Genomic DNA, 22,673 nt, shown 5'->3' with positions numbered 1-22,673 from the left:
TTCCTTGAACTGCAGCCAGCGTCACCTCGCACCTCTTGCCTTTGAGGTCGCGCCTTCAAGTAAAATAATTGCAAGTCTGAGTTTGAATCTCTTAGTGTTCAATACATTGCACCAACTCTGGATTTTTTAACATCGCACCCTTAACTTAAAAAACGTTAAGAAGCTAAACTCCTAAGTCCGTAACTACTCTTCATATCACACCTCGTACCCTTAAGTTCAGAGGCTTGATCATTTTGAACTTTTCACATCGTCCCTTTTAAGTTAAGGGCATCGCACCTCGTACCCTTAAGTTTTGGAGGATTGAATTTTAACCGACTGCTGGAATGTGATCGCGTGGGAGTCCGTGGCCCCCATTTAATTACGGGTCGAACTCGGAAACATGAAATTAAATCATCACGTTTACTCTTATCACAATTCTTTTGAAACAGTTTTTTACAAATCCATTGAAAATCCTGTTGGCATTTCAAAGATAATAACGCTTCAGGTGCTCCGCGTTCCACGGGTGCGCGAGGACGTCTCCTTTCAGATCGACCAATATGTACGTCCCAGGTCGGACTATGCCCTTGATCTCAAACGGGCCCTCCCAGGTCGGATCAAGGGCACCCACATGGGCTTGGACCCTCCTCAAGACCAGATGTCCGATCTGAAAGGTCCGAGGTCGAATGCGGGCGTTGTAATGCCTGGCCATTCTGCCCTGATATTCCGCCAGGTGTAGCTGGGCCATTGCTCTTCTTTCTTCCAACAAGTCGAGGTTGAAGAGCAGCTCTTCCTCATTTTCCGTAGGCTCGTAACGCTCTACTCTGTCGGATGGCATGCCGATCTCAACCGGGAATACAGCTTCAGAGCCGAAGGCCAGGGAGAACGGGGTCTCACCCGTCGATTCTCGTTGGGTGGTCCGGTACGACCATAGAACCTCTGGTAGCTCCTCGGCCCACCTACCTTTCTTGGAGTCCAGTCTAAGTTTGATGTCTCGCTTGATGATCTTGTTCACTGCCTCCACCTGTCCATTTGCTTGCGGTTGTGCGGGGGACGAACTAAGGTGACTTATGCCAAGCTTGCTGCAAAAGTCTTTGAACTTGGCGTTGTCAAACTGCTTCTCATTGTCTGTCACAATGGCCTGCGGTATACCAAAGCGACATATGATATTTGTCCATACGAAGGACGTGACTCTGGATTCCGTTATGTGGGAGAGCGCCTCGGCCTCGGCCCACTTTGTGAAGTAATTCACAGCAACCACAGCGAACTTGGTCTGGCCCCTGCCCAAAGGGAAAGGACCAATGATATCTACCCCCCACTGCGCGAATGGCCACGGGGCCGAGATTGGGGTGAGCAGCTCGGGAGGTTGGTGGATTATGGTTCCGTAGCGTTGGCAATTGTCGCAAGTTCTAACGAACTTCTTGGCGTCCTGGCTGAGGGTCGGCCAATAGTATCCTTGTCGGATCACTTTGGCTGACAGCGACCGGGCGCCTGAGTGATTGCCACACACCCCTTCGTGGATTTCTCTGAGGACGTACAGGCCCTCTTCAGGGGTTAGGCATCGCAATAGAGGTAGGGAAAAGCCGCGTCGGTACAATGCTCCACCTCGGACCACGAACCGAGCCGCTCGCCTTGCCAACTTTCTGCGCTCCTTGGGGTCTTGTGGCGAGTTGCCCCTAATGAAGTCTGCAATCAGGTCCATCCATGAGGACTCTGGAGCGCCGATCTCCATCAGATCTGGCTCTGAGATCGAGGGATTATCTAAGATCTCGACGGGGACCGACCTGGCCAGGTCGGTCTCGTACTCTGACGCTAACATGGCCAAGGCGTCAGCATTAGAATTTTCTGCTCGGGGAACCCGGCTTACTTCGTAAGTTCGAAACTGGGCGAGGTGCGATCTGACCTTGCCCAAATACTTCTCCATTCGGGAGTCTTTGGCTTGGTACTCTTCCTTGATCTTGCTTACAACCAGCTGGGAGTCGCTGAAGACCTTAACACAAGAGGCCCCCAATGCTCTAGCAATTCGCAGGCCGGCAATAAATGCTTCATACTCAGCCTCGTTGTTAGAAGTCCGAAACCCGAACCGCAGGGCATACTCAAATCGCTCGCCTCCTGGTCCGAGCAAGAGGACCCCGGCCCTGCACCCCTTCTCATTGGAGGATCCGTCGACATAGATTGTCCACGGCAGGTCGGCCTCTCTCAGCTCGGAAGGTGGTGTGAGCTCAACTATGAAATCTGCCGCCGCTTGTCCTTTCAACGCAGTTCTGGGTTCGAATTGGATGTCGTACTCACTTAGCTCCATTGCCCACTTCATCAGGCGTCCAGAAGCTTCTGGCTTATGGAAGATGTTTTTTAGGGGCAAGTTAGTGAGCACCACCACAATATGGGCTTGGAAGTATGGTCTAAGCCGTCGAGCCGAGGTGACTAAAGTGAGAGCCAACTTCTCCATCTGAGGGTATCTAGTCTCGGCTTCGGTCATAGCCTTGCTTGTGTAGTAGACCGGGTTTTGCCGCGCTTCCTCTTGCCTGATTAGGGCCGAGCTGACGGCACTGTAAGATACCGCCAAGTACAATTGGAGCTTGTCCCCCGGCATGGGCTTGGCGAGCAAAGGTGCCGAACAGAGGTAGCTCTTCAATTGCTGAAATGCTTGTTCGCACTCCGCTGTCCATTCAAACGACCCTTTCTTTCGTAGGACTTTGAAGAAAGGAAGGCACTTGTCTATCGAGCTTGAAACAAACCGGTTCAGGGCCGCGATCCTGCCATTGAGGCGCTGAAGTTGCTTCAGCGTCTTAGGTGCCTCCATCTCGATCACGGCTTTAATCTTTTCGGGGTTGGCCTCGATTCCCCGGTTGTTCACCATGAAGCCAAGGAATTTGCCCGAAGAGACTCCAAAGGCACATTTAGCTGGGTTGAGCTTCATTTGATATGTCCTTAGAACCTCGAAGGCTTCGGTCAGATCGGAGAGATGCGACTTCGACTGCTTGCTCTTGACGAGCATGTCGTCCACATACACCTCCATATTCCGGCCGATCTGCTTGGCGAACATTTTGTTCACCATTCTCTGGTAGGTCGCTCCTACGTTCTTTAAGCCGAAGGGCATGACCTTGTAACAGTACAGACCTTGGTCTGTTATGAATGCGGTATGATCTTGATCGGGGACATGCATCTTGATTTGGTTGTACCCAGAGTAGGCGTCCATAAGGGTGAGCAGTTCGTGCCCGGCTGTGGCGTCCACGAGCTGATCAATCCTCGGCAGCGGGAAGCAATCCTTCGGGCATGCCTTATTTAAGTTCGTAAAATCTACGCACATTCTCCACTTTCCGTTAGATTTTTTAACTAATACAACATTGGAGAGCCACTCGGGATACGAAACTTCTCTTATGTATTTAGCTTTCAAAAGTTTGCTAACTTCCTCAACAATTACATCACTTCGCTCTTTGTTTATAGGTCTTCTTTTTTGCTTTACAGGTCGGAATGACGGATCTATGCTGAGGCGATGCGTCATGATTTTCGGGTCAATGCCAGGCATGTCCTCATGGGACCACGCAAAGACGTCTGAGGTTGATCTGAGGAAGTGGATTAGCTCCTCTCTGTCGGTGGCCCCCAGCTTAGTTCCTATGCTTACCTGCTTCTCGGGACTAAGCAGAGGAACAAGCTCGAGCTCCTCAGTGGGTGCGGCAGACTCCCTCCTCGGCAGGTCGGCCTCGAACTCGAGCGTCCCATCCCTACCGGCGAGAGTTTTGAGGGCGCAGACCGATGAGCCTTTGAGTGCGGAGGCATAACACTCCCTCGAAGCGGTCTGTTCTCCTTGGACCGTGCCCACGCCATTGGGGGTGGGATACTTCAAAACTTGATGAAGTGTCGAGGGAATGGCCCGAAATGAGTGGATGATGGGTGTCCCAAAGATGGCGTTATAGGCCGATCTACCGTCAATTACCACGAACTCGGCCATTTGGGTGACCTGAGTTTGGTTTTTTCCCAGCGTGACCGGCAAGTCGATGCAACCCTCTGGGATGACCGATTCTCCAGAGAACCCAACCAGCGGTGTCGGGCTTTTCTTCAATTGCGACCGCGTCCATCCTAGGGCGAGGTAGGTCGGTAAGGACAGGATGTTAGTAGATGCGCCTCCATCTACCAGCACCCTCCTGACCACCACATGATCAATCAAGGGAGCGATCACAAGTGCATCATTGTGGGGCAGGTGGACCTCCTCCAAGTTTGCACCGTCGAAGGTGATTGGGCAGGTCGGCCCCTGCTCCCTGATGATGCACACATCGCGCCTGGCGGCACGAGCTAACTCTTTTCTTTTATGTCCGGACTGACCCCCGCTTGGCCCTCCGAAAATGGTATTGATGACCGCAGGTCGGTCAGTGCGCCGGGGCGGCGTCCTTGAACGCTTTCGCTCTTCATTTTTCTCCGCTGAGCTGGTCCTGGGCTTTCCCACAAATTTCTTGAAGTAGACATCTTGAATTAGACCCTCAATTTGGCGCTTCAACTCCAAGCAGTCCGACGTGTTATGGCCGTGCTCCCGATGGAAGCGGCAATACTTGTCCTTGCTGCGCCTCTCCGGGGCTCCCCGAAGCTTCTCAGGACGCTTGAGTAGTTTTTCCATTCCAGATTCCTTGATGTTCGTTAGGATCTCGGAAATTGGAATCGTGGTCGGAGTGAAGCGTTCGTAAGGTCGGCTCCTGGTAGGTCCGTTCTCCGCCCTTCGATACTCAGCTCGGCCGTTGGAAAAGGATCCCTTGTCCTTGGACTTGGGATCTGCCCTTTCTATGTCTTTTCCACTTCTACCCCGGCCGATCTTTCGTTCCGGTCGACCGGTTTTGGTTCGGAGGAGCTCCTGTCCATCGATGAATTTCTTCGCCTTCTGAAGCACCTCGGCGAAGGTGGCCGGGGCCTCCTCTCCAAGTTTCACCGTGAGGGCTTCGTCGGCTAGACCGGTGAGAAAATAGCACATGACCGAGTCATCGGAGCAGTGCGCAACCTTCAACTGCTCCTCCTGGAATCTGGTGACATATTCCCGCAACGTCTCACCCTCCTTCTGTCTGATGGTGGCGAGATGGGTCGCTGTCTTTTTGTCATAATGCCGAGAAGAGAACTGGGCGAGGAACTCCCTTCTCAGTTGAGAGTAGGTCGAGATCGACCTGGCTGGCAGTCTCCGATACCACAATCGCACGCTGCCAGTAAGCGCGATCTGGAAGGCGCGGCATTTGCTTGGAAGTCCATGAGGCCTTCAAAGACCTCGACATAATCCTTGGAGTCCTTCGACCCATCATAAGGCTTCACGGTAGGAGCTTTGAACTTCGGAGGGATCGGTGCTTCCAAAACGTCCGAGGTGAAGGGCGACTCTCCCAAGTCGCCATCGTTCAGTGAGCCTTCTTTCTGCTCACGTTTGGCCTTTAAGGCCTCCACCTGAGCATCGAGCTTGCCCCTCAGCTGGTCGAACTCCTCCCTTGTGATCACCCCTGCGGGAGTTGCGGGGTTGTGAGAGGATTCAGCCTGCTGGTTGGAGCTCCTGTGTGAGCAGGACGGTGACTGTCCTTTTCGGAGGAATGAGCCTCTCTTTTTATTGAGATGCTCACGGAGGTCTCCCCTCCGACGAGTGTGTCCCTCGCTCTCGATGTCTTCGGGATGTTCCTCCTCGACTGGGCCGAGGTGGGAACCCCTTGGCTCGCGTATGTCAACGCGCGTCACTCGGTTTTCAGATCGGGACCCTGCGCCTGCAGCTAGTATCATTTCGTTATACATTTCCTCCATGGACCGCATTTGTGTGTGCATTGCCTCCATTTCTCTCTGGAGTGCATCAAAGTCCTCACTTGTTGAAGCCGGGCTGGACCCCGGGCGCCCTTCTTAGAGGTCCCACCTCGGCCACGGGTAGCCTTGGATGTCCTCGGGTGCGCAGACGGTAGAACAGGCGCGGTGATTCGTGCCGACCTGCGGAGGGGTTCTGTTGCTAGGTCGTCGTGACCTTGCCCCTCTACCGCTGCTGCTCCGACCTCCCTCTGGTGGGCATCGCTGGCAGCCAGGGTCCTTCGATCTGCCGTATTGGTCGAGTTTGCGGGTTGAACCATTTTCGCTCGCGTGTTGGCTTTAAAGACTTGGGATGACTTAGATTGTCGTTCCTACAGACAGCGTCAAATGTTTATGCAAGGATATGCACAACAGTGTATTTCGGATTGCAGCTCGAACTCGGCCTCCGGGCCGACCTGAATACTTGGGCGGACCTGCACAAAAAGGTGAGCACTCCGACGATGAAGTCAGTATAGGTCGGATTCCCAGTTTAGTTCGAGGTCAGAAATCATCGTACCTGATCGTAGAGTGAGGCCCTCTACTTATGGGTGGTAGTCCCGCTAATCTCGCGACGGTTACATTCGATAATCTCGGGACCGTCGGTTACACCCGGTAATCTCGGGACCGACGGTTACGCCCGATAATCACGCCGCTGACAGTTGCTCACATCGGCCCCTACCGAGCTCCCCGGTAGGTCGGACCTCGGCCAGGTTCACCTCGGCCCTCATACTTAGCATTTGTCGACGTTATTGGCGGTCATCTCGGCTATCCGAGTTGGGCATGACTCATGAGTCATCTTGGAGCACCAATAGGGGTCCTCCACGTGTCCAGGGTATTCTCTTCCCCAAACAAGTATTTTGTTAGAAAAGAAGTTTTAAAGAAAATTTTTCATTATTTATTACTAAGTAGGGTAGATTATTAAAAAAAAAATTTAGTTATTTTAAATTATTTAAAAGTTATATTAAACCACGCTAAATAGTAATTCCTTCTATTTAGAAAGTATATATATTTTTTTCAAAAATAGTCTCAAACACACCATTATTGATATTTCCTTTAGAAAATGACTAATCCACATCAGACAGGAGAAGAAGATGTGGAGTGCCTATTGGAATTCATTTTCGATATTTATACTATATATAACTTAAAAAGAAGAAGAAGAAAAAAGATAAATAATTTGAATGTTATTATATCCTAGAATGTAGAAGAATAATTTTAAAGCTAATTTTTCTTTTTTCCCTTTCCGTGAGAGATTCTATTGGATTTATCTCAATGGAATGTTGAAATTTAATTTTAGGGATTCTTATTATTTGTTTATTTTTGGTTTCCACTTCTTTATACCTTTTCTTTTCTATAAAATTCCAAATTTAGATTTATGAGCCTTATTTTTTGTATGTTTTCATCTACCATCATTATTTTTTATTATTATTATTATTATTTAATCTTGAAAGCTAGAGGTTTATTTGAGAACTACCTTCAAAATAGTTTTACGTGTTGTAACATAAAAATTAAGTGAAAATATGTTTGGATTACTGTCATATATTTACAATATTTATTTTCTTGTTTTTCATGTTAGGAGTGACTAAAACACCTTGCCATGTGGCGGCAGGAGTTGGCCAAAGCTCTAGAAATTTGTGGTTAGGAGGTTATTTTGTGGGAAAAATTAAATAAATCCTAATTCATGATCCTTCTAAAATAAAAGCCATAAAATTTCAGAACAATCAACACAAAAGATTAAGGAAGAAAACCAAAATCTATAGAAATATTAGAATTACTTGGAACCATTAAATAAATTGATCATAGCGGCAAGAAGTTGTGATTTGTGGTCTTCCTCAACTATGTATCCTAGACTGAATATGGACAATTCTCTCTGTTTGGAACAGAAGACTCAAAGCTTGGGGACCATATAGGTTAATGTTAGGGTTTCCCATAATCCCCTAAGATTAATGTACTGGTTTCTATTCAAGCCACACCACTAAATGAAAAGTCATGGACCCATGATCAACATCACTCGTATGCCCATTAAATAGCCTAAATATAATTGCTTTTTAATTTGTTACACTCATATAAATTAATTGTTAAATTAATTCCAACATATTTAACATAAACTTCCTTTGATATGAAACGATTTAAGAAATATATTTGAAATAAAGCAAAATTCTCATGGGATGCAAATCCTATCAACATTTTAGTCGATTTAATTAAGCGTAGGATTCTGTGATATTGTGATTGCACGTGACTAGTAAATCCTCTGACCCCTCATGCCCTTATCTCTAAATGGCAAGGGTGGCAACCCATAAGAGCAAAATTGTTAGGTTCTTACTTGATATATATCCTTGTACAATTGACCTAGCTTTGTTTCTAACAATATTACTATATTTATTCATTTTATTTCTAAAAGCCTATTTAATACGATGACAGCCCTAATTCTAAAAGATTATTTCTTTCAAATTTATTTAACTCATATTGCATAACAATTAACCAAGATTTATAAACTTCAACTTCTTTAGGAGGCTTTGGTGTTGGCATTGGTGGAGCTAAACCACAATCAAAGTAGAAACGAATTGATGGAAGAAGAAGGAACGAAGAAATGCATTGGAGCTGCATGGGCACATTGGTCAGGAGGCAGCATTGAGACGCTACATCATAAAGCAGCTCAACACCACGAAAGTGGAAGGAACACGTTGTAGGGGTCGGAGCTTCAAGACACTAGGGACAGCGTCTCAACCCTGTAGCAAGGAGGCGTGCGTTGAGGGTTTCATGTTCGTAGCATTATTAAGATGCTATGGACAGCGTCTCAATGCTGCAACGTAAGTTGGTACAAAACCATTTTTTTTTTTATTAGGGTTGAGGCAACCTGGCATTATCATTGTAAGGCAAAAATCAGAGGGTTCTTGTGGCATTTAGAGGCAGCGACACAAGGGTGTTGGCAGTAGAGTTGGACAGATCAAGATTGACATATTTGAGATAATTAGATTTTGATTCTTGTCAGCTTTTCATTCGTACTTAAGTATAATGTTTAGAATATTTAGAAGCTAGAAGATTTTTGCTAGGACCTCTAGAGGGTGAATATCTAGGAAGATATTAGAGCGCTTGTATCCAATTCTTTATTAGTGGAACCTGCATTTAAGTAAAAGATTGGATGTAGTCATTGTTGGGTGAACGAACGTAATTCTTTGTGTCGTTATTGCTTTCCCTATTTTCTCATATATTGTGTATGATTGACGGTTTGTCTGGATATAACTGTAGAAGGGAAATTATGTGGAGCATTAATTTCCCAATACTTTGTTCAATTTGAGATATAAAAGCAACATTATTTCATGCATTTAAAGAAGAGCGAGTTCTTCCCTTGAGATACATCACTTATAATTAACTTCTTCTTTGGTCTGTGAATGAAAAGCTCTCATCCTTAGGAATGACACTTGTTGAGTCTCACTCACTACTTTTGAATCCTCGTCTTGATGTTCAACTATTCAAAAGGCTATTCTAACTTATCACTAGCATAGACTTGATTAGAAGTAATATACGATTTATAGAAAACAATATTCATTGACTCTTAAATACACCGTCCTCTTATTGAAATCTCTATATGATTTACTAATCAATATCCTAAAAATATGCGACGTTAGTTTTTTACTTAAACTTTCTAAATTTTTCATTAGTCTTTAAAATAAAACATTTGGAACCAAAAATTTTGAAATAGCATGTCATGCAAACTTTAGACCAACAAAGCTAAAAATAAAGATTTATTAGATAAAATATTTAAAGTTTAGAAATCTGTTAGACAAATTTTTGAAGTGCAAAACTAAATAGACGCAACTATAAGATGCAAGATCTATTAAAAACAATTTTAGAGTATTAAAAACTAAATAAACACACAATCCCAAAAGTTTAGAGAGCCAATTTATAATTTTACTTTACCTTTAACCAGTTGATCATATCCAATCACATATAACACATGTATAGGTATGTCATGAATATATAGATGTAGGTATATTACAACCTATACAATCAATCAATGTGTATTTACACAACTTCTGACAAGAATTCGGTACACACTCTCAGCAGATTCTCACTTTTGAGATTACTGCCCTCCCACTGTATTTGCTCTCAACTTGAGTTCTAACTTAAATATTGAAGTGCATTCGACATAACATCACACCAGTACTAGATTTCTGTGTACACACAATCAAGACCTTGAAGACGATGACGCGACGCTTGTCCAAAAATCAGCATCAACAATACATATTCGAAATTGCTTACATATATATTTAGAAAATTAGGCTACTCACAAAAATTTCCAAAAAGAAAAAAGAAGATATATTCGTGCACCAAATGTGAGGTGTGTCCCTTCATGAAAACAATAGATTTACTCTGCCCCTAGTCCATAAATATTGAAAGAGAAATAAGACTAATAGCGTTGTAACATGGCTATATACAACTTGGAATCTTATCTTGCAAAAATTATATGGACCATAGTTAATGCATTTCTCGAAAAAGTTTGATGAGAAAATATTCTTTTGAATGTGACAAATGCCTAACAATAAAGTGAAAATATTTCCCAGCAATACTTTGCCAAAAAATAAAATAAAATAGTAAAAAGGATATTTTCGGCAATTTCTTCTTTCTTTATTCAGTGCCTGATATCTCTTATGATGAGAGAAAAAGTTGATTTCGAATAGTTCAATATTGCTTACAATTGGAGGAGGTAAAGTTAATCAAATTTGAGAGTGATATATCTTCACCAACTTAGAATCATCTATATTATTTGCATGTTCTGGGTGGTGTTGAGATGCTTAAACGCTCAAACGAGCATTTTAAGACCGAACGCTCAAACTTAGAATCATCAATTGTAAGGTCCCTTTTTGGCTCATCGATCTTGGCCGGATCCCATTTTCAGACCGAATCTTCGTGGCAATAAGAGGATCGTAGGTCCCTTTGTATCCTTAACAATTGATATTCATGGGATTCCATCTCAAAACAAATTGAAAATGAGATGAGTAGCTCACTTATATTATAAACCGTTGTTATGTCCTTTATCTCTTCAACGGATCCTACATTGAAAAGATAGATCCATCAAAAGATAGGAAACCTGACAAAAGTTTATAATAGACATGAGCTACTCTTCTCATTGCAATTAGTTTTGAGATGAAACCGTACGAATATTGATATATGGTATCAGAGCTCAAAAGTTCAGATGAGCATCCGGTCCAAAAATGGGATACAGCTAGGATCGATCAGTCAAAAGAGGCACGATCTTATCTTGAGAGAGTATGTTAAGGATCGATCCACGTTGGAAAAATAGATGACCTAATAAGGGTTTATATTATAAGCGAGTTACTCTTATTGTCAATTGGTTTTGAAATGGAACTCATGAATGTTGATATATATACTTTCAAATTTGTAACAATTTATTCCTTGAATTTTAGTATATAATGTGCTTGTAGTTTAAAATTTGTAATGATTTAGTTCGGACCGTGAAAAATATTGTTTAAATTTAATAGCGTTTCTTATATATGTTAATTGATAAAATGTTGTAGGACCATATGTGTTTATAAACTACAAAATCTAAATTGGTACATAATAAAAATCGGTACTTAATTTTGATGAGATTTTTCATGTGACTATAAATTGTTACAATTAAACTATGAGACTAAAGTTTTACATACTAAAGTTCAGAGACTAAATTATTATCAATTTAAAAGTACAAAGACTAAATCTTTACTGACCAAAATTTAAATCGTTACTTCAATGTAATTATAGAGACCAATGTGTTTTAACCAATAGTTTATTTATGTACCAATAGTTTTTTTTTTCTTCAACGTGTGATTGACTTTTTAAAGCTAAATATACTAAAGTACAATCCCTAATATTTTTTGCTTATTCTTAGTTTAGTTCTCAAACTTTTAAAATTTGTTAACTCCATTATTTTATTTTATTAAAATATTTAGACACATGTACATGTCATTCTAATTTTATTTAGACTCATAAAATTCAATTCATGTGTTAGCAAAATCTGACCCAGCCATTAAAAAAAAACATAGTCACTTTTCAATTGAGATATCCAAGTAAATTGCCAATATGCCTAATTATGTTATCGAAACAATGGTTTAACAACATTATATACCAACTTTTATGTTAATAAATTTAACATATATTTTCTTGTGAAAGAACCTAATTGAACATTTTTGAAGGTAGAATTGAGAATTTTATAAGATTAATAATCAAATTGAGAAATATCTAAAAGATTAGGGACGATTTAATATATTTAGCTACTTAAACTAAGCTACAACAACAAGGGAGAAAATGCAGGAAAGATGTTTCACGAGCAAGAAGGTGAAAGAAAAGAAAGAGAAAAAAATAAAATGTTAAATTACAAGTTTCGTCTCTAAATTTTTAGGATTGGGTCTATTTAAAATATATACTTTAAAAAGTTACCCATAGATCTTTGAGGGCTTCTTTGACAACGTTTTTTGTTTCCTCTTTTTTCAGTTAAAAGAAAAAAAAATTAGGTTTGACAACTATTTCTTATTCTTTGTTCTTTATTTTTTTTATTGAAATGAGGCAATCATTTATGGTTTCTTGTTCTCTAAAATTTTAAATTAAAAAAAGTTAAAATTTTATATGACAGTTAAAATTTTCAAATTAAATATTTAAAATTTTTATGTTATATTTATCTTTTTATATTTATTTTGCATTTTACAAGTAAAGAAAGTGATAAAATAATGCTTTTATCTATGCTTGAAAAAGACTAGAAACAAGAAACAAGAAATTTGTCTCCGTTGTTTTCAAAATTTTTACACGAGTTTGGAAACATTTCTTAAAAATGAAAAACAACAAATAGGAATAGTTATCAAAGACTTACGTTTCCAAACAAATTAAAAGTGAGAAACAAGAAATAAAAAACAAAAAACGGGCCTTAAAGTTATAAGTTTGTGTATTACGTAGCTCATATACTTTAAAACATTTCTTTCAACTTTTGTGTGTAACAGGTCTTCCAAATTTAACGTTTTCCAGGTACATTGATTATATTATTTTAAGACTATGATCAGGTAATCATATTTTGGACAAGTTCAGATATATGGTGGCATAATTATACAACAAAAAAGTAAATACAGGACCTCGGTTAGATACAAAATTAAAAGTTTAAAGATTTATATTAGAAAGTTTTTAAGAAAGTTTAAAGAATCAAAACTTTGAAGAGGAATGACTAAATAAATACAACTTGATGAAACTTAAAATTTAAGTGAAGAAGAATAATGAAAGTTTGAAAATTGAAATGCACCGAGTACAAAAGTAAGTAGCTTTAATAAAGAAGAGATGGATTGTCCATGTATAGTTAAGCCATTCACGAGAGGATTTTAGAATGAATGGAAGATATTAAGATTTTTAAGGCATTCACGTGAATGGGGTAAGGTTAAAGGAACGATAATAAATTATTCTGAAAGGACAATGATTGCACCTTAAGTGGAGCAAAGCATTTCAATAATTTGGTGTTAACCATTGGCTTATAACAAGATAATTGAAAATTTTTTAATGAATTATTATGTTTAATTTTAAATTAAACATTTATTTCGTTGATTGGTAAATTAATATTTTAGGTCAAGAGATAGTTTACTCTTCAAAATTTTCGCTTTCTTTTGTGAGTGGTTAATTTATAAATTATTGTAGTGTGTAATTAATGAATTTTATTTACTGTATGTTTTATTTCTTTTGCTGATGATTTGTTTGAATTCTCATGATCATTTCCTCATAAGAGAAGAGCAGATTTTTAATTTACATTTATTCGTTTTCAAAAGCAAAGTCGAAAGAAAATTGATTCTTCCATTGAAATCTTTCATCTGGTATTTGAAAACCATTTGGCCAAATTGTGACATCCTCCAACAAATTTCTTGTCCCCACGCACTTAAGCAAAATAGAGTTGTGGAAAGCAAACATGGACAATACTTAGTCCAAACTATCACTCACTTTGATGTTTCATGCCTCTTTTCCTCTAAGATTTTGGGTTCATGTCTTTTTTCAAACAGTTTAAGATCCGTTTGGTAATGTTTTTGTTTCAATGTTCAAGAAAAATGAATTGCATTGCCCCAACATATCCATGAATTTAAGTACGATAAAACAATATTTTTATTTCTTTTTTGGAATAAATTGGAAATGAGAACAAAAAAGAAAAAAAAAACTTGTTTTTGTTGTTTTCAAAATTTCTATACAATTTTGAGAATGTTTCCAAAAAAGAGAAACAAAAAACATAGATAGTTGCAAAATGTTTAGATTTATGAAGAAAACTTGAAACGAAAACGTTACCCAATGAGTCCTTATTTGATTAATAGAATGCCTCCCTATACCCTTTCATAAATGCAGTTATTACGAATGTTTGTTTCATCATTCATATGACTATATAGTATGCTTAGTGCTTTCCCTACCTCCAAGATTACGAAAACCATAAGTTAGATAATAAAATCTTTCCTTGTGTCTTGCTTTGAATAAAGTGGATCCATGTTCCAAAAGCATATCGGTGTCTTCGTACTCTCCCCAATCGTGTTTATATTGTCGCAACGTCATCGCGTCGCAGAGCAACTGACGTCATTCCCTGAAGAGTCTCTTTTGAGATAAGAGTTTGGAGTCGCCACCAATCATCTACGAGGTGTGATTGATCACCTATTTAAAAAATAAAGTCTACGAAAACCAGATTATTGGTTCGGGAGTCGATTGAGTGTAGAGGATGTGTTAGCAACCTACAACACCCGTTTAAAAATGGTACCATATTTTGTCATAAATTATCCTATTATATTATTTGGTCCAAAAGAAAACATTTTTGTGTCTTTTATTTAAATGTCTCACGTTATATTAATTCACACTTTGTTATAAGATATGAATTAATATGTATGAATGGCACGAAGGCTATTAGAAAAATTTTATCACGTCGAGAATATTGGAAGGTTCCAATTTCCGTTATTGGAGTTTTCGAAACAATTATTTAATAAAAAACAATGATATTAAAAAATATATCTTTTGAGACATGCAAGGACTCAAACTTCAATGTGTATTAAAACCTAAGCATCTTACCACTATGCCAACACCCAATGGTGTAAACATAGTTTTGTTTTACACAAACAAAACTTTTAATTTATTTTATAAAACTAAAAAAAAACTTAAGAATTTTGTTAAATTAAAACCAAAAAGAAAAATAATTTTTTATTTATTTCGAAATTAAAGAGATTTTTTAAAAGAGAAATTTTTATTTCAAAATCAAATCAAATTTACTTTAAACAAATTTTATTTGTTAAAAACGGTTTTAAAAAATAAAACAAAGCTGACACAAGAAAAAAAAATCCTTGTTACAAAGTTTTCCTCCCACCTCTAAATTTTGAATTGAAATTTAAAAGAATTCAATTTATTTTTTAAACAAGATTTATTTTATAAAACCTCTTATTTTTTTCAACTTATTTTAACCAAAAATTTTAAGCAAATTCTTTTTATTTAAATGAAATTAAATTTTTATTTACTTCATTTTAATATTTCATTTTATTTTATTTTAAAAACAAATTTTATTGTGAAATCATAAAAGAAACTTTTTTGTTATTATTATGAAAGGGTATACAGTTTTTCGGAGGTTTCTACCGTCGGGCTTTTGCTAGAAACTGATGTCGTTGGTATCACCGAAACTGATGTCGTTAGAATCACCGAATCTACTGCATCAGAGCTCGTGGGTGTCAGAGTGGGTCGCCGATCTCGCTCGTGCCGCCGCTGTGCAACCGTCGATCTGCTGATGACGAGTGGTAGCCGAAATACTATCAGATATGTTTGTCGCCAGACCCGAAATTTGTGGTGGTGCCTCGTCGGATTTGCAAAGGAAAATGGAAAATAATATATATGAAAAGTTGGGGGAAAGAAAGAGGATGTTGTGGTGAGGTTAATGAGGAAGAAGTGGAGGTTAGAGTGGAAGTGACCCAATTTCAGAGAGAATGAGATGAAGAAAAGAAGGAGGCTAGGGCTTTTAGGGAGGAAAAAAAAAAAAAACTCTCTTTGATTCTTCCCCGTTCTATTGTTTTTGTTCTCTATGTTTTCTGTCCTCCCTGCTCTCTACAACATCCCTCCCTCTTAAATAGGTAAAATGGTAATGGTAATATTTGGGAAGGTCAAGTAAAGTTAAAAGAAAAAGAGGAAAATAAGGAAGAAGAGTAAAAGTTTGACTTGAAAAAATCAAGTGGGTTTAAAAACATATTTTTTTAGTTAAAATCATCCTTTATTAAAAAAAAAAATTCCTTCAAATAAAATAATAAATCCAATTCTTTTAAAACAAATCTAAATAAAATCATTTTTTAATTTCTTATTAATAAAATCAAAACCTTTAAATAAATCTAACATTTTTTTAATTCAAGTTAATTTAAATTTTATCTTAAAATTAATAATAAAGTAAAATGATGTTAATCTAAAAAATAATTAAAATAAAATTTAATAAAATAATAAAAATAATAATCCACCAATTCATCCTCAACAACTTCCTTCCAAAAAAATGAATAATTATCCATCTCTTCTACTACAACCCCACATTATCAACCTCTCCGGAGTTTTCCCCCTCCCACAACACAAGTTGCTTGCCTCAAGAGCCTTCTGATGATGGCGGCATTTGTTATTCATCAAGCGTTTCCTTTCTTATTTCGTTACGTTCTATGACTGTCACAAAAACTTTCATTTTTCTCGTGATGTTTTATAACTGTTACAAAAATTTTCATTTTTCGTGATGTTTTTAAATTGTCATGAATTCAACTTTTTGTGACGTTTGAAATAAACATCACGAATACTTTTCGTGGTGGGAATATAGGTAACGTCATAAAGAGTCATGAAAGAGTTTCGCGGTGTTTTTTAAACATCATGAAAGTTCGAATTTCTACTTGGACAGAACAATATATTTTTTTATCAATCACAAATTCTACCGTGATTACCACACCGATTTTGCTATTTAGCTTTATGAAATTTGAAGAATTTGAAAATTATATATGAATTTAGCAACCGGAGCCATATAATTATTATGTGAGTTGTTTAAGACCCACTCTAGCTCGCTCATAGGTTTTGGATCGTGTTTGTTAGGGTGCTTAGCTTTTCGGGATCATTTGCTCTACTATGGATAGGAGTGTAGTCTATGTATTTTAAGGATATCTCACACTAAAAGATAAGTGACCTAACAAGAATTTATAATAGACATGAATTGGTTTTGAAATGGAACCCCATAAATATAACTACTTTCACTTTATTTTTTTTTCCTGTCGAGTAGTACCTTAGTTTCTAGCCGAGTCTATACAGATCAATACCTACCACCGACCTCAAATAACATATTGTTTTTTCTTTATATTTTTATTTACACATGTACTAATATTGACTCATAATTAATTTATTTGGAGCTAGCATTTTTCGTTGTGTTTCATTATGGCTTTTGAACTTAAGATACATTTTTTTTTTCTTTTGTTCTCAACTAAAAGGAGTGAGGAGATTTGAAGTGTTCATAGTAAGGAGAAATTATTCTGAAATTAAAATTTGTGCTAGCTAGGACTTTTTTTAAAAGTTAGCTTCGTCATTCATTTCTATTTGATAATAAATTTCATATCTTAGTTGGAATCTATTATTGTTAGCATGTTCTGCCCTAAGCTAGCTAGATATAACACTCTAGGGCGTATTGTGCAAGTTTAACCATCTTTTACAAAGTTGGATGATATTTAATACAATTTGGGATGTGACCCTACAATATTTGGTACTAAGAAACATATAGGAATTACTAATTTCTAAGATAGGTGGTCATCATAAGATTTGAACTCATTCTCTCTCAATTAACTCTAGTCCATTTGAACCAAAAAGCAACCCATGATGGTTTCTTTGTATCTGGCTTAATTAAGTTATGCTAGGCCTCCTAGTCTCACCTAGTAGTTTAATTACCAAAACTTTCGTGACCTAGTTGAATTATATAAACAAAGATCTATATGTTTTTTTTCCCTCTTAAATCTCGTTCATATATGTCTGTATATATATACACACATATATATATCATTCCTAGAATTCCTCAACAAATAGTACATGAGATTATATATATATATATATAATATCATTCCTAAAATTCCTCAACAAATACTACATGAGATTACAAAGAGACATGAGTGGGACATGAAGAAAGTGAAGAATCTTCAGGTTGAAACAAGACAAGAAAGGCAGGGACCACGGGGAGGACATATAAATAAGCATCGCCCTTCAACAAACTAAAAACAAACCTCCCACCTTCCTCACGTACACCCCATAATTTCAACCAACTAACCCAACCATCGTCTCCTCCAGACAACCATGCCGAGAGATCGGGACCCTCTAGTTGTTGGGAGAGTCATCGGCGACGTCGTCGATTCGTTCTCGAGGTCCATTTCGATTAGGGTTACTTACAGTAGTAGGGAAGTTAACAATGGTTGTGAGCTCAAGCCGTCTCAGGTTGTCAACCAGCCAAGAGTTGAGATTGGAGGCACTGATCTTCGCACCTTCTTCACTCTGGTAATTCACTAAGGCCTTGTTTTTATAATCATTTTGTTTTCTAATTTTCTACTGTTGAAAGTTTGCTTATAAATACTACTTTTATATACATTTTTTTTCTCCGCTTTCCTATCTACTTAAAAAAACGTTTATAAAAAGTAGCTTTCAAAAACTTGTTATTGGTTTTGAAATTTGAGTTATGATTTAAATGAAAAACATACCAAAGAAACTATGAAAAACAAGAAATAAAAACGTTATCAACAAACGTAAAACAACTTTCTTGGCCATGCAGATTTTTTCTTCTTTATCCTTTACCCTTTCATCTCATTTTGGTTGCCTTTCTTTGTTTTAGGTTATGGTGGATCCTGATGCTCCTAGCCCAAGTGATCCTAATCTTAGGGAATACTTGCATTGGTACGTACCTTTTTACTTTTTCGGTCTAAATTCTACTTTGATCTATAAATTTTTCGTTCTAGTTTCATTTTACTTTTCTCCTCATTTTTTCCTTTTCCATCGCAAGCATGCATCTTATAGATCTAAGATGCTCCAATGTAGTGGAACGTCTACTGCTATTTTGTAACTTCATGAAACATTTTTAGATTGTCTACGGGACAACTTTATGTTTCTTAGACTGAAGATTGAGTAAAACATATTTTAATAATTATTTTTATAAAGTTCTTCCATAAATTTCTTGAGCATGTTACTAAAAAAAGGAAAAAAAATTACTAAAAAAACATGGTTTTGATAACTAATCTAAACAAGAATAAAATTCTTTTTATTAGGCATATTCTCTCCTATAGCCTATCTATTCAAAACAAACAAATTATAGTGTTCCAAAAGTAAAAGTATGTGAATATTGATAGAAAATATGCATATCATAATATTAACCATTTAAAGATAGTACCCATCATAATTCTTCATCAACCAATAATATAAAAATATCCACACACATTGGTATGCACATTTTTCTTCATTATGGTTTTTTTTATCCCTTTAAAAACTTGTATAAAAGTTAGCTTTACAAAGTTAACACAATTCAAACTATTAAGATTACGACAATAAATTTGATAACCATTTCATTTTTTAATTTTTTGTCTTTGAAAATTAAACTTATAAATACCACTTCCACCCGTGAATTCATTTGTTCCGTTATCTGTTTTAAAAAAGAAAAATCAACTCCTAAATTAAAATTTGAAAACTAAAAAAAAGAGAGGATAAAAAAATGAGATCATTGTCAAATGGGACCTAAATAATAAACTATTAATAACGCTAGATTAAAAGTAACATCAAGACAAAAAGGAAATTGAGAGATATAATGGAGTTGGATGGTTTCGATTTTTCGTGTCAGTTCGGTTCTTTATACCTCTAGCAAATTGATTGAGGAATGATAGGGTTGTGTTGTGTACACGTAGGCTAAAAGGGAAATTTTGAAAAGAAAAGAAGAAAAAGAACTTTTCACTGTTGGGAAAGGAATAAAGCTGAGAGTGGTCTAACTCGGCTTTTGCGCGTGGGACAGTTTGACGAATCTGCGAGTTTTTGTGGTTTGATTGGATGGATCGAATGAATTCGAATTTCATCTTTTTATTTTATAAAATTTTATTGGACGTATTATTATGATGGCGATTGAGGTGGAGGATCTGGAATCGGCGATTATATTAACTTTTGGCGCTCACGATTAATTGAGATTCCTTGTACAAGTTCAACACGAACGTGGCCCATTTTCTTGTGGCTGGACTTAGGTTTTGATTCCCACTAAAGTTGAATGTCTTTTCATTAATAAAATAAAAATAAAAAATTATATACCCACTTTTGTCTTTGTTTTTATTTTTGTAATTTTGTTTTGTTCCTAATATTATACCATTGGATGTACGAGAAAAAAAATATATCTAATGGTTCTTATGAGCCTACAAATTTCAAATCTAAATCCAATAATTATCAAAGGGTAGTTATATTGTGATAGTTATATTCAATCTCTTTTTTTTCTCACTTGATGAGTCATGTTATTGCGTGTCCAAACAACTCTTTTGGTTCAGGCTCGAATTTTGCAAAAAGGGATAGTAGTATTTTATGTTTCGTTTGTGAAAATATTTGCCAATAGGTTCGAGTTTACATAATGTAAGTTGAGGCTTATGATATTTAAAAATCTTAATTTACCGTGAGTTAATTAAACTTGTGTTTATTTTGCAGGTTGGTGACTGATATTCCAGCTACAACAGGGGCAAACTTTGGTACTTTTTTTTTCTCCTTTGATAAATTTGAGAGTATTTTTTTCGTAAAGATCACTTGATCAGTTCATATGAAAGAGACATAATTTTCCACTTTAATGATTGGTTCATTCAACCAACATATAAGAAAACTAACTTTTCTTCCATGTTTCTTCTTTCTCTGAATCGGTTCCTAATGTCAATCAATCAAGATTGCGATTCGCCATGATAATTTGTTGAAAGTGTGGTGGTGATGCCTCCAAAAGATACATATATTCTTTGCAATTATTCAAGCACCTTGAAAGGACAGCCAAGAAAAAAAAAATGGTGTTGGTCTTATATGGTGATGTGAAAACTTTCTCATAGTACTTATTCCTTTGATTAATTCTTAAAAGTTGAATTGGGTTTTTCATTTTGGTGTTTAAAGAATAAAAATGGTTGTACGGTAGTCATTCTCTTTTTATTTGTTCCTTAAAATATTCCTGATCTTAGGCCCTGAATCATCCTCTGTAGACGAATCTAAATATGTCGTTTATTCGGTTTGAATTTTAATAGCATTTTCAAATGTATTGAGTTTGAGAAATTAATACGAAGCATTTTAAGCTTTGGAGACTAAAAGTATATTTTAACTCAAATCTCGTGGCAGGCCAAGAGATAGTGTGTTATGAGAGCCCAAGACCAACGGTGGGGATCCATCGCTTTGTGCTCGTGTTGTTTCGACAGCTAGGAAGGCAGACGGTGTACGCCCCCGGGTGGCGCCAAAACTTTAACACTCGAGACTTTGCGGAGCTTTATAATCTGGGTTTACCAGTTGCTGCGGTTTATTTCAACTGCCAAAGGGAGAGTGGATCTGGTGGAAGGAGAAGAGTTCAAGACGATTATTGAAAACTTGTTAAATGTCACATAAACTTATAACATATATATATATATATATATATATATATATATATATATATGTTATATCATATATGGTTTTGAGTGCGTAGATTTATGCTTCTAGTGAAGGTTAATAAAGGAAAATATGTTGGTAATATTGCCTTTGTGTACTATTATATAATAATATCATTTGATATTAATAATATGAGTCATTTTTGGTTTTTTATTCCCAAATTTTCCTTTTTCTTTATTACTACTGCATATAACATATCATACTAGAAAGCGTGTGAAGGCTTAGCCCAGAGGTAAATTGCAACATGTCTCTGACTAAAAAGATCACGAGTTCAAATCCTCCCACCTCACTTGTAAAAATATGTATACAGTGCTATGAAATTCATACTTCCATGAATCATGATGACAACAAAATAGTGAAATAAATCATCTTCTCTCCCTCTTTTCTAGAGCTGCATGATACTACAAGAGTAGTGTTTATATGGTTTTTCCCCTAGTTCCTGTTGGGTTTTTTTTTCCTCCCACGTGGAGGCTATTTTTCGTTTATTATTCCAAGTCACAATATATTTAAGTCGTTTAAAACATATATTTCTTTGTTATCTCCTGATTCCCATCGGAACTTTAATAAAGGGAAATTACTATAGGTGTCCTTATTTCTTCAACCCCTTCTAGTTTTCTTGATTTAGTTTGGATACTATCTACTTTTGAATTTTGAACTTCAATTTTAACTTTGGTCATCTTTCAGGAGACATTGCTTACGTTGATGGGGGCGATAATCAACAACAAACTTGGGAATTCTTAAGCTTAGGGACCTGGGATTCTATGTCTTAATAATTTATTATAAATATTATATTAATTATTAGTTATTAATTATCAATACTAATAAATGTATTCGGATATAAAAGGTTAAAATGTAAAAGTTTTCCTATAATATAAAATTAATTTTTTCTTTAATTATAATTCATACCAGTATTTCAAAAATTTTGTAATTTTTTATTCTCCACTGCTGTAACAAGACTTTCTATCACAATTTTTTTCCACAATACTTAGAGTTTCATTATTTTTTATTTTTAGTTCTCTCAAAACATTATTCAATTTTCAAAACATCTAAAGATGTTAGTAGCATATTCAATCTAAATCTGAGATCCTAGACTTGTGATGTTACCATTCCATAATTTTGTGAAATTGAATAATAGTATTTGTCAAGCAATTATCAAAAGTGAGCATATCTACTTTAAAATATGAGTGCATAGCTAGGGGTTAATTTTTTTTCTTTACTATTGGTTTTCATGGTTCTTTTATAATTAG

General features: G+C 37.0%; 1 protein-coding gene and 1 long non-coding RNA gene across 3 annotated transcripts; one reads left to right on the top strand and one right to left on the bottom strand.

Moving 5' to 3' along the window:
* Positions 1–13,570: 13,570 nt before the first annotated feature.
* Positions 13,571–15,939, bottom strand: LOC148210690 (uncharacterized). Its single transcript, XR_015791309.1, has 2 exons — positions 15,388–15,939; positions 13,571–14,442 (listed from the first exon to the last, which is right to left on the bottom strand). It is a non-coding gene; the product is annotated as an uncharacterized LOC148210690 (long non-coding RNA).
* Positions 15,940–18,004: 2,065 nt separating this feature from the next.
* On the top strand, positions 18,005–21,579 carry FT (PEBP (phosphatidylethanolamine-binding protein) family protein). Of its 2 annotated transcripts, XM_088125425.1 has the most exons (5): positions 18,005–18,294; positions 18,626–18,687; positions 20,461–20,501; positions 21,124–21,403; positions 21,434–21,579. In XM_088125425.1, exons 1-4 carry the CDS (start codon positions 18,097–18,099, stop codon positions 21,360–21,362), a joined length of 540 nt encoding a protein of 179 aa, XP_087981551.1. In that variant the 5' UTR covers positions 18,005–18,096; the 3' UTR covers positions 21,363–21,403; positions 21,434–21,579. The 2 variants fall into 2 exon arrangements, with proteins under 2 accessions (XP_087981551.1, XP_022149957.1); XM_022294265.2 differs by having other exon boundaries at positions 21,124–21,579.
* The last annotated feature ends 1,094 nt before the right edge of the window (positions 21,580–22,673 follow it).

Source organism: Momordica charantia (genome assembly GCF_013281855.1).
Source record: "Momordica charantia cultivar OHB3-1 chromosome 6 unlocalized genomic scaffold, Mcharantia_2.0 BLBB01000006.1, whole genome shotgun sequence".
NCBI classification, from domain to species: domain Eukaryota; kingdom Viridiplantae; phylum Streptophyta; class Magnoliopsida; order Cucurbitales; family Cucurbitaceae; genus Momordica; species Momordica charantia.
The sequence above is the reverse complement of the archived record's forward strand: the minus strand, read 5'-3'. Positions and strand labels throughout refer to the sequence as shown.